General features: G+C 47.3%; 2 protein-coding genes across 8 annotated transcripts in view; one reads left to right on the forward strand and one right to left on the reverse strand.

Moving 5' to 3' along the window:
• Positions 1-16545, forward strand: part of UBE2D4 (ubiquitin conjugating enzyme E2 D4 (putative)) — a 38464-nt gene that overhangs the window by 15450 nt on the left and 6469 nt on the right. Inside the window, exons 3-8 of one of the 7 annotated variants that reach the window (XM_023226469.2) lie at positions 1513-1544; positions 1641-1718; positions 7333-7438; positions 9303-9396; positions 11362-11403; positions 11819-12285. In XM_023226469.2, coding sequence (XP_023082237.1) covers positions 1513-1544; positions 1641-1718; positions 7333-7438; positions 9303-9396; positions 11362-11403; positions 11819-11894 — 428 coding nt within the window. In that variant the 3' untranslated portion in view covers positions 11895-12285. Of the gene's footprint in view, positions 1-1512; positions 1545-1640; positions 1719-7332; positions 7439-9302; positions 9397-11361; positions 12286-16545 lie in introns of those variants that run through there. The other 6 variants (XM_023226471.2, XM_023226470.2, XM_023226475.1 and 3 more) reach the window with 6 other exon arrangements.
• The window catches only part of LOC111552309, a 12070-nt gene continuing 8927 nt past the window's right edge, over positions 13403-16545 (reverse strand). The window contains exons 3-4 of the mRNA XM_023226477.3: positions 14997-15098; positions 13403-14615 (exon numbers count right to left, since the gene is read on the reverse strand). Coding sequence (XP_023082245.1) covers positions 14592-14615; positions 14997-15098 — 126 coding nt within the window. The 3' untranslated portion in view covers positions 13403-14591. The remainder of the gene's footprint in view (positions 14616-14996; positions 15099-16545) is intronic.

The raw sequence follows: 16545 nt of genomic DNA on the forward strand, positions 1-16545 counted from the left end.
ACCTTGAATGTGAGTGTTTGGGCCACACTAGGTTAGCCTTGCTGAAACACAGGAGCTGTTCTGGGAATGGGTAGAGCAGTGAAAGTCACCTGAGATGCTGGAGAGGGTGTAGGGTGTGATGTGCAGCAAGAGGAGGCTCTAAACTCCTGCCAAATGGTGGTGACCTGGAAGGGAAGCATGAGAGGGGTTCATCGTGACCTTGTTACTGAGTGCCCAGAACACAGGGCACTGTCCAGGGGGTGGGCAGGAGAGGACTCAGATGGAGGCAGCACCCGTGAGGCTCCAGGGCCATGGGCAGTTGGCTGCTGAGAGAGACTCTTTGAAGAGGGCTTCAGAATACATCACGGGAAGAACCAAGGAATAGAAGGGTTTATACAGAGCAGTAAGGAAAATGGCTGAAACCTAGCCAAGGCTTCAATTCTGTGCAAAGAACTGACTGAATTGTAGTCACTGGCATTTGTGTAGTAAAGAATTTAATCTTGGCTAAGCACAGTGTCTCACGTCTGTAATCCCAGCACTTTGGGAGGCTGAGGCTAGCAGATTTCTTGAGCCCAGCCTGGGCAACATGGTGAAACCCCATCTCTACAAAACAACAACAACATAAATAATTTAATCTTGTCCCCAAAAGATCTGGCCATCATCCTTAACACGTAGGGGGCGATCTCTAAGATATCATACCTGATAGGAATGTCTTTGTTTGGCTGGAAGCTTTGATGCACACCAACAATGTGATTTAGGGTGAGGAATGGCCACACCAAGTAGACCAACCATGTGATTTAAGATGAGAGCCTAGCTTGGGCAACATAGCAAGACCCCATCTCTACAAAAATGAAAAAATAAAAGTAAAAAAAAAAAATTAGCCAGATATGGTGGCACATACCTGTTGTCCCAGCTCCTCAGGAGGTTGAGGCAGAAGGATAGCTTGAACTCAGAAGTTTGAGACTGCAGTGAGCTATAATCATGCCACTGCCCACCAGCCTGGGTGGCAGAGTGAGACCATCTCAAAAAAATAAAAAAATAAGGTGGGGACTTGGATCATGCCTGGTGGAGCCGGAGACTGGAACCTGAGATCAGCCCTATGGGCATTGAAATCAGTCAGTCATGCTGTCAGGGTAGAGCCCCAATAAGAATTCTAAATACGGAGGCTCCAGTGAGCATCCCTGATTGGGTGCTCTGTGTGTGTTGCCGTACAGCAGTGTCAGGAGAGTAACACATCCCGACTCCACAGAGAGAGAATAATGGAAGCTCTGCGTTTGGACCCTCCTGATGTTAACTTATGCTGTTTCCCTGTGATAACCGGCAATCTTGAGCACACCCGCTTTCACTGAGCTCTGGGAGTCCTAGGCAGTTATTGCATCTTGGGTGGTTTGGGGAACCCCAGTCTTGCAGTTGGTGTCAGAAGTGAGTGCATCTCGTGTGAACAGTGCCCTGTAATTTAGCAGTGCGTTTTCAGTAGAATAGACATGTTTCTTGGGGGGTCTCTTACATGCCCATCTCTCTTTTGTCTTGTAGTGTTCCACTGGCAGGCCACCATCATGGGCCCGGTAGGTAGTAGCTGCTGAGCACACCACTCCAGTTTTGCTTCTTGCACTTTGGGCTTAGCACACGCACTGATCTCTTCCTGTGTCTCATCATTCCAGAATGACAGTCCTTACCAAGGAGGTGTTTTCTTCCTGACCATCCACTTTCCTACGGATTACCCGTTCAAGCCCCCAAAGGTGAGGTGCCCCTCACAACTCCCCTGATGTTTGGATGAAGGACAGCATGTGACAAGGGGCCCTTCAAGTCAGGTATAGGTAAAAAGAGCTGTACGTGGGGCTTCTCTGAGGGCCCACCGCTCCACCCTGTGGTGACAGCCTCCCAGGACTTTAACCACTGGACTTTGGGAATTAGCACCTGTTGTGACCAAGGGTCAGTGGAGTGAGCTGGTGCTGGCCTCCTTACTGAGGCCACAGTTTGAATGCTTCTCCTTGTGACTGTAGCTGAGTCTGGTCATGTCTCCAGGCTCTGGCTCCCTTCTCTGCCGTCCCTTAGAGTTAGGACAGGGGTTCTCAGCTGGGGTGATTTTGCTATTGCCCCAGGGACATTTGGGCAACATCTTGGGATATTTTGGGTTATCAAAACTGTGGTGAGGGGTACTACTGGTATCTAGTGGGCAAAGGCCAGGGTATCCCAGGGATTCCCTACAGTGCCTAGAACAGCCTCCCTTCCCATGACAGAGAATGATCAGCCCCAAGCGTCAATAGTGCCAAGGTGAACACACCCTGGTTTAGGACTGGTGAGTCACACCTTCACTTTCCTTTATTAAGTTAAAAGAATAGCAAGCCTCCTTTGCCCTTCATGCACACACCATCCCATCAGTGGAGTTTTAGAGAGCAGTGCCACCAAAGGGAAGGAGAAGCCCAGGGAGCTGCCTCGACCACCCTGCCCTAGCATGTCTTGTGCACTGCAGGTCGTCTCATCCCCTGGACCCTTGCACCTCATACTCCTTCTTACCTGGGCTCTGCATGGGTGGCTGAGCCTGCTCTGAGGCTCACAGTCCTATGGAGGAGGCAGGGCATTTAGCGTGTGAGCCAGTCAGCACTGTCAGCACTGGGGAGGAGCACAAGCAGTGGTTAGCAGCAGGAGCTGGGGTGGTGGGGAGATCGCCCTGAGAAGGGGGAACTGCAGAAGCTCAGCAAGGGGCCAGACGGGTCCCCAGGAAACTGCCCCAGGGGAGTGAGTGTGTGAGGAGTTGGGAAGGAGGCCAGAGGGGTATGGATGGCCCCAGGAGTAGGGTCTGCACGCCATTGTGGGGATTGCCACACCAAAACGATCACTCTGCTGCCTTGTGGAGAAGAGGCTGGGTTCAAGTGATTCTTCTGCCTCAGCCTCCTGAGTAGCTGAGACTACAGGCACTTGCCATCACATGTGGCTAATTTTTGTATTATTTTTAGTAGAGACAGGGTTTCACAATGTTGGCCAGGCTGGTCTCGAACTCCTGGCCTCTGGTGATCCACTTGCTTCTACCTCCCAAAGTGCTGGGATTCCAAGTGTGAGCCACCACGCCTGGCCAGGTTGTGCATTTTGGCAAGACTTACTCAAAAGTCCTGCATCTGCATCGGACACCTTAGCCGAGGGGTTGTGACGTTGCTGTGTCTTACTACCTTGACTTGGCCTTGATGACTCAGTTTGAGTCAGAGGCTTAGCTGCTGTTTTGCGTGTTGTTTATCTGAGTTAGTGTGAAGAAGCCACTTCTGCGCTCGCCAGCTGCAGCTCTGTCCAGACATCGCCACCAGAGGCTACCTGGTGCCTGAGCATTTTAAATCTTGGTTAAATATGCTTAGGATCCCAGAGACCTTTTAAGCTTTTGGCAAGGGAGTAGGGTGTGCTGAGCAGGGCAATGACAGATGCTAAAATAGCTTTGCCACATTAGAGTACAACTGCTGTTCAAGGGGGTTTGGTTGAAAAATCATAAACATGCTTCACGGTGCTCTGATCCACCCCTTCTCCCTTACCCTCTGGAGAGACTGTGGCAGTGTCTATCAAGTAGTAATTTTCTAGCTTATCTCTTTCATTACTGTGTGAGCAGCTGAGGATTTTCCTTAAACAGATATGGATGTAGTCCTGAATGTCTGTTGGGCGTTTTCAGGGTAACTAATTGCCCAAGGACAAAGGAGAAACAGTGATTATTATTATTTCTAAATTATTATTATTATTTTTTTTGAGACACAGTTTCGCTCTTGTCACCCAGGATAGAGTGCAGTGGCATGATCTCGGGTCACTGCAAGCTCCTCCTCTCGGGTTCAAGTGATTCTCCTGGCTCAGCCTCCCAAGTAGCTGGGATTACAGGCACCCGCCACCATGCCTGGCTAATTTTTTGTATTGTTAGTAGAGATGGGTTTTGCCATGTTGGGCAGGCTGGTCTTGAACTCCTGACCTCAGGTGATCCACCCGCCTCGGTCTCTCAAAGTGCTGGGATTACAGGTGTGAGCCACTGCACCCAGCCAACAGTGGTTATTATTATTATTATTATTATTATTATTATTTGAGATGGAGTCTTGCTCTGTCGCTCAGGCTGGAGTGCAGTTGCCAGATCTCCACTCACTGCAAGCTCCGCCTCCCGGGTTTACGCCGTTCTCCTGCCTCAGCCTCCCGAGTAGCTGGGACTACAGGCGCCCGCCACCTCAACGGCTAGTTTTTTTTTTTGTATTTTTTAGTAGAGACGGGGTTTCACCGTGTTAGCCAGGATGGTCTCGATCTCCTGACCTCGTGATCTGCCCATCTCGGCCTCCGAAAGTGCTGGGATTACAGGCTTGAGCCACCGCGCCCGGCTGGTTATTATTAAAAGACTAAGAAGTAAGCTCTGTGGGTGAGTTGGGATTATTTTAGCAAGGAGAGATGTGAGCTAAAAGGTGACAGTGACATTCTATGAGGGAAGAAAGTGCTTCTGTCTTTTAAAAACCTCCTTCTACAGGGCAACAGGAGCAACTGGATTTATGGTTTGGCACAAATTTTCTGACAATAGGAGGAATCTGGCAAGATTGCATGGTCTTTATTGGAAATATTGAGGCAGATACTTAATATCTGAGATGATTTTGAAGTTTGACCCTTTCTGGGAAAAATTATATGATAATAGATGCTCGAGCTCACATGCACATAACTCTCTTCTCATATTCGAAAGTAAGTTTAAAAAAAAACTATTAAAAACTATATCAAACATGCAAAAAATGGTAGATAATGATATAAAGGACGTTTGTGCATCTCCATCTAGCCTAAGAAGTACCAGTGAGTTCTCAGAGCTAGCAGAGGAGGCAAAATCCTTTTTTTTGGTTTTTTCTCGAGACGGAGTCTTGCTCTGTCACGCAGGGTGGTGTGCAGTGGTGCAATCTCAGCTCACTGCAACCTCTGCCTCCCAGATTCAAGCAATTCTCCTGCCTCAGCTTCCCACGTAGCTGGGATTACAGGCATGTGCCACCACACCTGGCTAATTTTTTTGTATTTTTAGGTAGAGACGAGGTTTTTCCATATTGGCCAGGCTGGTCTCGAACTCCTGACCTTGTGATCCACCCACCTCGACCTCCCAAAGTGCTGGGATTACAGGTGTGAGCCACTACACCCAGCCGGCAAAATCCTTATGTTCCTTTGCCCCAGCCCCTGCGTTGAGGTCACTGCTCACCCAGAGGGAGTGTAGGTGAGGCAGATTCTTAGGCTCCTGTAGCAGTGGAAGCTGCACCTGACTCAGAACACCTTGCACATCACAGAGAGCAGACTCTCCTTGGGTCCCACAACATCCCTGGGAGAGATACCATGTACCTATTTATAGTGAAGGCTCTGAGGTCCAAGGTCATTTGAAGAAGTAGTGTGTGGCTGTGGTTTAAAACAAAAACAAAAAGTCAAATGTAGGAGAGTATACAGTAGAAAATAGGACCTTCTTTCAACTTTGTCTCTTTAACCACGCCCGGCCCCCCGCCTTTTTTTCCCCACAAGGCACTGAGTCCTACTTGTCATTTCATTTCTCTTTCAGAAGTAATCTCTACCTGGATAAGCACTTGTTTGTGCTTCCTTATTTCTCCCATGAATGGAACAGACGTTTCCATGAATCTGCATCTAGCTTTTCCCGTAGCAATATATCTTGGAAATTATTCCATATGATCACATTCATGTTTAAAAAATTCACCTCATTCTTTTTAAACAGTTGTGTAATATTCTGTTGCTTATTTATAACATTAATTTAACCAGTAATCAATCTGAAGACATTTAGGTTTCACATCTTTTGTTACAGTGGGTATCCTTACATATTTGAAGTGCACAAGGGTATTTTAGGACTAAATTCTGAGAAGGGGGTGGTCTTACAAAGGGTGAAATAGAAAGGTGGGGAGGGTTTGTGGCCTGGCAGAGGGTCCATGGCCTGAGCTTTTATTTGTTATTATTATACTTTAAGTTCTAGGGTACATGTGCACAACATGCAGGTTTGTTACATAGGTATACATGTGCCATGTTGGTTTGCTGCACCCATCAACTTATCATTTACATTACGTATTTCTCCTAATACTATCCCTCCCCCAGCCTCCCACCCCCCGACAGGCCCTGGTATGTGATGTTCTTCGCCCTGTGTCCATGTGTTCTCATTGTTCAATTCCCACCTATGAGTGAGAACGTACAGTTTGGTTTTCTGTCCTTGTGATAGTTTGCTGAGAATGATGGTTTCCGGCTTCATCCATGTCCCTGCAAAGGACACGAACTCATCTTTTTTTATGGATGCATAGTATTCCATGGTGTATATGTGCCACATTTTCTTAATCCAGTCTATCATTGATGGACATTTGGGTTGGTTCCAAGTCTTTGCTATTGTGATAGTGCCGCAATAAACATACGTGTGCATGTGTCTTTATAGTAGATATACACAGTAATGGGATCACTACTGAATCAAATGGTATTTTTAGTTCTAGAAATGCAATTTCTAGAACTAGAGGAATACCTTGAGGAATCACCACACTGTCTTCCACAATGGTTGAACTAATTTACACTCCCACCAACAGTGTAAAAGCATTTCCATTTCTCCACATCCTCTTCAGCATCTGTTGTTTCCTGACTTTTTAATGATTGCCATTCTAACTGCCATGAGATGGTATCTCATTGTGGTTTTGATTTGCATTTCTCTGATGACCAGTGACGATGAGCATTTTTTATATGTCTGTTGGCTGCATAAATGTCTTCTTTTGAGAAGTGTCTGTTCATATCCTTTGCCCACTTTTTGGTGGGGTTGTTTGATTTTTTTCTTATAAATGTGTTTAAGTTCTTTGTAGATTCTACCCTTTGTCAGATGGGTAGATTGCAGAATTTTTCTCCCATTCTGTCGATTGCCTGTTCACTCTGATGGTAGTTTCTTTTGCTGTGCAGAAGCTCTTTAGTTTCATTAGATCCCATTTGTCTATTTTGGCTTTTGTTGCCATTGCTTTTGGTGTTTTAGTCATGAAGTCTTTGGGCCTGGGCTTTTCTGCTGATACATCAACAAAACATCACTGCTTTTTGCGTAAAACTTCTGGGCTTTTGAGTCCTTTCCGCCACTCTTGTTACTCCTCAGGACATACTGTTTGCAGGGAGATGATGTCAATCCCCCTATGTTCAGAATGAGAATCCAGCAGGGAATGGGTCAGGGAACTTCTGGGTGATCACTCACTTCCATATCCCATTAGAGTTTGGGAGTGGGTGTCTGGCTCAGCCTGCACTGTGGGGCCAGATATGCAGCACATTCCAGGTACAGCCCAGCAGTGGCTGCTTCTGCTTTACTTGGTTCATTTCCCAGATGTCCCTGTGGTTTGTCTGATTTGGGATCTTTTGTCTTTGCAGGTTGCTTTCACAACCAAAATTTATCACCCTAATATCAACAGCAATGGCAGCATCTGCCTTGATATCCTGCGGTCTCAGTGGTCTCCAGCGTTGACTGTGTCAAAAGGTAGAGACGCTGATGGCATGCTCTGTGTGCCCTGTCTCTTACACGTGTTTTTACCCCAGCACTGACTGAGTGAAAAAGGAGGCTTAGAGAGAGCAGTCACCTTTCCCAGGTCACTTAGCCCTGTCCACTGCTGTGCCTGTAAGTGGACATCCTTACACCCCTATGAGGCAGCACCAGCAGAACTTTGTGCCCCATGCCCTGGCTCTTCTCAGCAGTCCATTGCCCTGGGGTGCTCAAGACTGTCACATGGGTGCAAGAAGAAAATATTGATTCTACTTATGTTTTTTATCTAAAAATAAGAAAGGCAAATATTAAATTACCTTCTCTGTTCCCTCATTTATTCATCCAATAAGCATAAAACGGACTGTGAGTCAGCCCTGAAGGAAGATACAGGGCATGCCCCTGGGGGCCTCAAAGTTGGGGGAGAAATCCTCCCTTCCCAAAATAAATGATATTAAATACATGTCTCTGGTTAAAGTTGAAGAAACCAGTCTAAACTGAGCTTAGAAATGCAGATATTCCTTCTGAACTAAGATGGGCTGCACATGGGCTGTGTGTGCACAAGAGACCTGAATGTGGACAGTGCAGTATCCTGGCAGGTGGAGCGTGGGTAGGATGGTGAAAAATCAACCCAAGAGAAACAGAACCTGGCCTAATTTTTAAATTTTTCTGTAGAGGAGACAGGATCTCACTTTGTTGCCCAGACCAGTCTCAAACTCCTAACCTCAAGCGTCCTCCCATTGTGGCCTCCCAAAGCACTGGGATTATAGGCGTGAGCCACCGTGCCCAGCCAAGTATCTTAAAAAAGGCAAACCTGCCCCTGTCATTTGTAGCTTTATGTGTGGGGAACTGTGGTCAGGACTTTGATGGACTCACTGAATCCAGTTTGTTTGGAATCATATGGTGAGTCGAAAGCAAAGCCAGGAATGAGAGTTCGCATTTCTCTCTGGGACCCCAAGAATCCAGGTACCACAGTTCCTTCTGCTCCTCACTACAGCCCTAGTGGGTGATTCCCTTCTCCCAGGGTTGCTGAGAGCCACACTGAGTGCACGTCCTAGAGACGGTGCTGGCACACAGGAGGATGCATCTGCTTTGCAGTTAGACAGACCTGGTTCAGAATCTCTTTATTTTATATTTTTTGAGATTGAGTTTCACCCTTGTTGCCCAGGCTGGAGTGCAATGGTGCAATCTCAGCTCACTGCAGCCTCTGCCTCCCAGGTTCAAGAGATTCTCCTGCCTCAGCCTCCCGAGTAGCTGGGATTACAGGCATGCACCACCATGTCCGGCTAATTTTGTATTTTTTTAGTAGAGACAGGGTGTCTCTATGTTGGTCAGGCTGGTCTTGAACTGCCGACCTCAGGTGATCCGCCTGCCTCGGCCTCCCAAAGTGCTGGGATTACAGGCATTAACCACCATGCCTGGCCCAGAATCTCATTTTTACCCATTTATTGGGTGTTCCAAATCTGTGACCTTGGACAAGTTACTTGAATGCTCTGAATTCTTGTTTCCTTACGAGTAAAGAGGACTCCTGGGACTAAATGCCAGAGGTGCATGATGTGGGGTGCAGACAAGGATGGGAGGGCAGTTGGAGACTAAGATGGGGTGCTTCAGTGGAGAAGGGGAATGAGAGCCGGATGCACCCAGGAGGGAAGTATCCTAGCATGGCATGCCTGAGGCCATACAGTGATGATCACCTCGGCTGATACATGGGACAGAGCAAGTGGTACATCAAGCAGTTTAGATTGGGCTGGTGAAGGGAAGACATCTCCTTGGTCAATACAGAGTACAAGTTCAGGGAGGTTCACCCAGGGGTGACCCAGCAGCCTCGTGGCTACAGCTGACCAACCTTTTCTTTTCTTCCCAGTTCTCTTGTCCATCTGTTCGCTGCTCTGCGACCCCAACCCTGATGACCCTCTGGTGCCAGAGATAGCCCACACCTACAAGGCCGACAGAGAGAAGTATGCATCCTTTTTGGGTTGACTTTGTGCCGTGGCTGCCCCAGGCAGCTCCATGCGGTACCTATGCTCTGAGCTGGTGCTTCTGTGCTACAGGTTCCCATGGACATTTTCCTGCCCATGCTGAGCCATGTGCACAGTGGGTGTGCCCTGGGCTTGGACTCCTGGCTTTCTCACTAACGTGTCTTTTGAGTCTAAGAAGGGAGAAGGAGATAAAAGCAGTTCGCCCTCCTGGATAACTCATTAGCTGCTGCTACTAAATATGAAAACATTGCCAAGTCCTGCCCTTGAGGCTAGCAAAATCAGTGGTCAGCCAAGAATAGACTCAGAGGAATCTGACAACAAGAAAAATTTGGATTTAAATTCTAGGGTTTATAGCCTAAGACAAGGGGATGTCTGCTTGGCTATACCGAAGGTGAGGTTGAGGGCAGTCAAGGTGGGAAACACTGCCGTGGTCAGTTCGCTGGCTCAGCTCAGAAGTCAGCAGTGTGTTAAACCTTCACTGCCAGCTCTCTGTTTAAACACCAATTAACAGACCCAGAATTGTAAAATTCCAACCCCCTAGGCCAGGCACAACCACATGCACTATAGCATGAGGGTGTCTGTAGTTGGTAGGGCTGGCACAAGGAGTCATCTCCAAGTGTTAGTCTCTGAGTGCTGATAGCACTGTGAGAGAGGCCCAGGTATGGCAGGGGTTGCAGTCCTGTGAGTGGTGTGAATCTCAGTTGTGGACCTTCAGGGAAGGTATTGCTGGCCCTTTTAAAAGACATCTTCAGTGAGTGAGTTCTTCAGTTCATTACTCATTACTTCTTTCCTGTCTGAAGAGATTAGAATGGAGTATGTTTTTTCCTTGTTTTTGAGACAGGGTCTCATTCTGTTGCCCAGGCTGAAGTGCAGTGGTGTGATCACAGCTTACTACAGCCTCGATCTCCCAGGCTCAACCTATCCTCCTGCCTCAGCCTCCTGAGTAGCTGGGACTACAGGTGTGTGCCACCACACCTGGCTAATTTTTTGTAGAGACAGGGTTTTGCCATGTTACCCAGGCTGGTCTTGAACCCCTGGGCTCAAGCAATCTGCCCACCTAGGCCTCCCAAAGTGCTGGGATTATAGGTGTGAGCCACCACACTCAGCCACATGGTTTTTTCAAATTATATTTTTCTGAGACCTTTATAGATCTTATTTTTTCCCTCACTGGAGTTTTCTCAATAACAATCAACATTTTTAATTGACTGGGGTTTAACTTGTGTTTATTTTAACACTTATTATGAGATATTTTAGAGATACCAAAAGTGATTTTTTTCAGTGCCTCTTGTAACTATAAATCTCTCTAATTTATAGTCTCATAGCATCAAGTCTCATTACAATGATGAGAGTAAGCGCACACACCTGCATAGTCCTCAATGGATGCCCGGCCTGCTCCACGCTTTGCATACAGACGTCTCTAGTCTTCCCCACCAGCACACAAGGCAGATACTCTCACTATGGCAAGCAATCAAAAAAGCCAGGGCACAGAGGGGTGGAACAGCTGCTGAGGATGGTGCTGATGCACACTCTGGTAGGCAGATTCCCAAGCCCTTGTTCTGGAGTTTGTGTGCTGAACGGTCTGTAACTAGTACAAATTGACCTTTGTATGTCTCTTCTCTGTCCTTCCTGCATCCATATTGTAGGACAGGAGAAAGAAAGGGAAGAAGTCTGTTGCATTAGTAAATCTTCCATAGCAGATAGTTATGGAGAATCAACAGTTTTGGGTTTACACAATGAGGGATTCACCCAGCTGGGGGTTTACAGCCATGTCTGATGTGCTCCTGCTCCGGGGAAAGCCTTTATTCCACTTACCCATCAGCCCCAGATGTTTGACAAGCAGCAGCAGTAGCAGCATTCCCCACATCAGTCCTGTTCTCTGCACTACATTGAAGGGAAGTGACCATTTCAAGTGAGGGTGTCACTCCCTCTGCTTTTTTATTCCAGGTACAACAGACTAGCAAGAGAGTGGACACAAAAATATGCTATGTAAGTGCCTCGGAGGTTTTACGTGAGACGTTATCCAAGAGAAGCTGGCAGAGAGGTCTTCCCTTAAAACTTTGGGCTGTTGGCTGAGCCACTCAAAGAGCGTCATCTGTTCTTCAAACAAATGTTGGTCACCCACTCTCTCCAGCTGCAGCATGTTGGTGCCATTTTCAGCATTTATAGCTTTGACAGTGCCACCTCTTTGATGCCAAATCAGCAGCCATTGTTGTTATGATCTGCAGTCTTCCTGGTGACACTGGAATCTCTCTCTCTCTGCCACCTCAGTTTGTCTGTTGGTCTCTTGGGGGGCCAGGCCCTGCACGTCTCTCCTACCTGGCCTCAAATGGTGCTGCTGCCCATGATGGTACCACACCAGGGCCTCAGCCTGGCCCCTCACCACATACCCTTTGCCTTTTAGAACTCAGTGCCATCCTGGGTGCCCAGGTCAGAGCAGGCTTTCTTCACACCTCATCTGCTGCAGAACCACATCCTGAGGAGTCTCAGCTCATCCTGGAGGGAATTGGGAACAGTGTCACTGGGAAGTGAAGGCCTAGCCCTGCGGCTTCCACCAGTCTCCTCCTGCAGTGCCACATGCTGGCATTTCTCCCCTCACACCAAGAAGCAGCAAGTGGAAAATTTCAGGATACAAAGCACATAATACCCCATAAGAGATGACTATGTTTTTAGAAGCAAGAGCAAAATTATGAAACCTCTAGAGATTTGGGTCATGTTACTCCATTTGATGAGGATTCTCACTATCCCCCGCTCCTCCCACTAGGAGCCTACACTAAGTCCAGGTGTGAGCCATTCACAGACAAGAACACAAGCAGGGAGAAAGACTCTTAAATGTAAATAAAAATGCAATTCACTCATAATTCTAAACGATAATTGACATTTCAGCCTCTTTCTTTTAGGCAGAACAGAAGATACCCACTTTTAACAGTTATTTGGAGCCTGAAATTACAATAGCCTATTAGGTGATCGGCTTTCTGTCTTGGCTTTCTGATGCAACACATTTTAAGGTTTGCCTTTAAAGCTTTGAGCCTTGAGATTAGGTTACTTAGGAAGAGGACAGAAAAGGGAAGAGATTATTCTAATAAAACTTCCAAAGAGGTAAGAAAATTGAGGAGCTTCAGATCTCTAAAGCCAAATTCAACCTGATCTTTCTAGATTGGTTATAAAGCTGGTCCACTCCCAGGAAGTGATGTGTAGGTGAGTAGGAACAAGAGGTGAAGAAGCAGAAAAACTGTGACCAAATGACCAGATGGGACTTTTGCAGGCTGACTGAAAGGAAGTCTACAGACCTAACATAAGCAGTCAGCCAAAGGTGGCTGTGGGAGGTTGATTTCTTCCAGAAACTTCCAAGTTGTGGCTACAAATTTATTGCCAGATACTTTCCCATTGAGAATACTGAGGTTATTCACATAGTAACTTCCTTAGCAAAGGAAGAAGCACTTTCAACTTGGGCTGCATTCCCTTTGTGAGGATCCACATTTAGGATCCTCCTGCTACCATAAGGCCACTTTTGGGGTCCTTTGGGTGTGGCTGCATCTCACCATGGTGAGGATTGCCTTTTTTGTTTTTCTTTTTTTTTTTTTTTTGAGATGGAGTCTTGCTCTGTCACCCAGGCTGGAGTGCAGTGGCCGGGATCTCAGCTCACTGCAAGCTCCGCCTCCCGGGTTCACGCCATTCTTCTGCCTCAGCCTCCCGAGTAGCTGGAGCTACAGGCGCCCGTCACCATGCCCGGCTAGTTTTTTGTATTTTTTAGTAGAGACGGGGTTTCACCGTGTTAGCCAGGATGGTCTCAATCTCCTGACCTCGTGATCCGCCCATCTCGGCCTCCCAAAGTGCTGGGATTACAGGCTTGAGCCACCGCACCCGGCCGCCTTTTTTTGTTTTTCAACACAGAGTCTTGCTCTGTCTCCCAGGCTGTAGTGCAGTGGTGCGATCTTGGCTCGCTGCGACATCTGCCTTCCAGGTTCAAGCAATTCTCCTGCCTCAGTCTCCCGAGTAGCTGGAATTACAGGTGTGTGCCACCATGCCGGGCTAATTTTTGTATTTTTAGTAGAGACGGGGTTTCACCATGTTGACCAGGCTGGTCTTGAACTCCTGGACTCAAGTGGCCTGCTCACGTCAGCCTCCCAAAGTGCTGGGATTACAGGCGTGAGCCACCCCGTCCAGAAAGGATTGCCATTTTAATTGTATCTTCGCTGCTTCTTTGGTCTTTGCTTAAACAAAACAATAAATCTTAATAGTTGGGGAGAATGCTGTTATCAGTGTCCTCTAGGAAGGCTGTTAGCTTATGGCTGTACTGAGCAGCAGTGCCATCTGGTGCCTGAGATCATGTGCTTCAGGCAGTTGTCACACTGCATCTACAGCCAAGCATCACAGAACACTTCACTCGTGGTCAGGGAAGGTGGGACTGATTCACATGTTAGAGACACGTCAGATGGGAAAATTCAGGACCAAATTGGTGTTGGGGAATAACCATTCTCTGGTCTTTCAAGTGTAATAACTTATGATTCCCAAGAAACTGATGAATTTTCTGAGTGCAGACAAAATTTCCCCAAGCCTGCTCTCTCTGTTGGATATACGTAATAGAGAAAGTCAAATCAGCCCTTTGGGGTTCGTGGTAAAAATTCACTCACCCTTTGAAGCCTAAGGTGGCTCTTTACCTTCCAGATCTCTCAGCAAATCCCATGGGCAGAAATGTCACCTGCTTGCCATGTCTTTGAGGGGTTCAGGTCAGCCTGGAGAACAGGCTCCTTAGGTCAAAAACCTTGTTTTAAGAGCCACTGTGGTTCAGTCAATGTAACCCATTTGTGCAGAAGCCATGCTTCCAAGGAAGTTCTCAGGTAGGCAACTAGACAGCAAATCTGAGAAGCCACGTGTGAAGTAATGTGTCTTTTTCTCTGTGGACAAGAGATATCAGAAAGGTGCTTGATCTTGAACAATTGATCCATGATGAACAAATGACCATTAGCTCTCCCCCAGAAGCTTCTGCGTTTGCTGAATGGAGCTGCGATTTTGATCCTCTATCAGACTCCAGAAAGATCCAGGAGTTCCAAGAACATGGCAAAGAGTCAAAATCTTAGGACAAGGAATTAAAATGCCAGAATACAAATATCCAACAGGCCTGGTAGTCATAGCTATCAACACCCTAGAATTCCACACTGCCTCACTGCAGTTGCTCAAGGATGGGTATGTTTCTGTCTCTGAAATTCAGGAAAAAGCCTTAAGTGCCAGAGAAGGTGCTTCCAAGACTGTCTGCAGAATTCCTTTCCTAGGATCTGTCCCTGGTACCCAAAAGGGCAGAGAAGGAACCCTAAGATTAGCATAGAGCTACTCATCTCTCCTCCCCTCCCCTCCCCTCTGTCCCATGCTTCCATTTCCCATGGCTATCTCCTCTGACTGTGGCACACACTTCCTCCCCAGCAGTGTCAAGAAAGGTCTGGACCTGTACTGAATCTAGCCATAAATGGTGGTCTTCAGAAAAATGGAGATTATGGCTGCCAGCACCCACAAGACAGCAGCCTCATGCCATGCAGGCAGCAAGCCATCCTGAATAGCATTCCTCTCAGAGTCTGCTTCCTTACCTGCTGTTCACTGGTGAGAGGAAAAGGGACTTGTTCTCCCTTGACCAGTTTTCTAGTTTTCCTGTTCCCATCCTGGTCTTTGCCTGATGACAGAGAAACTTTCTAAGAAAAACAAAACAAAAAGCTATAAGAAATCTGCAAAACACCCCATCAGAAGTCAATGATTTCCTTAAAAATATGTCTACTTCCTTCTCGTCCTTCTCATCTTCTCCCTTGCCCCCAGACAGGTGTGCTTGCAGGCATCCAGCTGCCTGCATCAGAGCTCCCCTTGAAGGCAGGTGGTCAACTTGGCTCCATGTTGGAGGGCAACAGCAGAGCTGCCACTTGTAGCCAGTCTCTCAAGTCTGCTGTCCTCCAGCCCACCAACAATGGCTCAAAAGGCTGGTCTTCTGAGAAAGACTTGCTGCTAACCAACCATCACAGTCACTTTCCAGTTATGTTAAGTGGTATCAAAGCATTGATTAGCACTTACAGTATGCAAGATATGGTAGGAGGAAAAGGGAATTATGGAAAGAAACCATGTGAAAGTATAAAAGTCACTGATAGACTAGATACACGAATGAGAAAGAAATCAAGCATTATCGTCACAGAAAACCACCAAATCGCAAAAGATAAGAAAGGGACCAGACATGGTGGCTCATCCCTGTAATCCCAGCACTTTGGAAGGCTGAGGTGGGAGAATTGCCTAAGGTCAAGAGTTTGAGACCAGCCAAGGCAACATAGTGAGACCCTGTCTCTTATTAAAAAAAGGAAAGGAAAAAAAATTTTCAAGAGGAAGCAAGGAACAAAGGACATACAAAACATCAGAAACCAATTAACAAAATGACAGGAATAAGTCCTCACTCATCAATAACAACCTTGAATGTAAAGAGTTCAAACTTCCCAATCAAAATATATAGCTTTGCTTGGCCGGGCATGGTGGCATGTGCCTGTAATCCCAGCTACTCAGGAGGCTGAGGCAGGAGAATCACTTGAACCCGGGAAGCAGAGGTTGCAGTGAGCCGAGGTCATGCCACTGCATTCCAGCTTGCATGACAGAGCGGGACTCTGTCTCCAAAAAAATACAATTAAAAAAAAAAAATAGGCCAGGTGCGGTGGCTCATGCCTGTAATCCCAGCACTTTGGGAGGCCGAGGCGGGTGGATCACGAGGTCAGAAGATCGAGACCATCCTGGCTAACACGGTGAAACCCCATCTCTACTAAAAATGCAAAAAAATTAGCCGGGCGTGGCGGCAGGCACCTGTAGTCCCAGCTAGTTGGGAGGCTGAGGCAGGAGAATGGCGTGAACCGGGGAGGCAGAGCTTGTAGTGAGCCGAGATCGCGCCACTGCACTCCAGCCTGGGCAACTGAGCGAGACTCCGTCTCGAAAAAAAGAAAAGAAAAGAAAAAAAATACACACACACACACACACACACACACACACACACACACACACACCCTTGCTGAGTGGGTTAGAAAAACAAGATCCATAGGCCGGGCGCGGTGGCTCAAGCCTGTAATCCCAGCACTTTGGGAGGCCGAGACGGGCGGATCACGAGGTCAGGAGATC

This window comes from Piliocolobus tephrosceles, chromosome 8, assembly GCF_002776525.5.
Source record: "Piliocolobus tephrosceles isolate RC106 chromosome 8, ASM277652v3, whole genome shotgun sequence".
NCBI lineage: Eukaryota > Metazoa > Chordata > Mammalia > Primates > Cercopithecidae > Piliocolobus > Piliocolobus tephrosceles.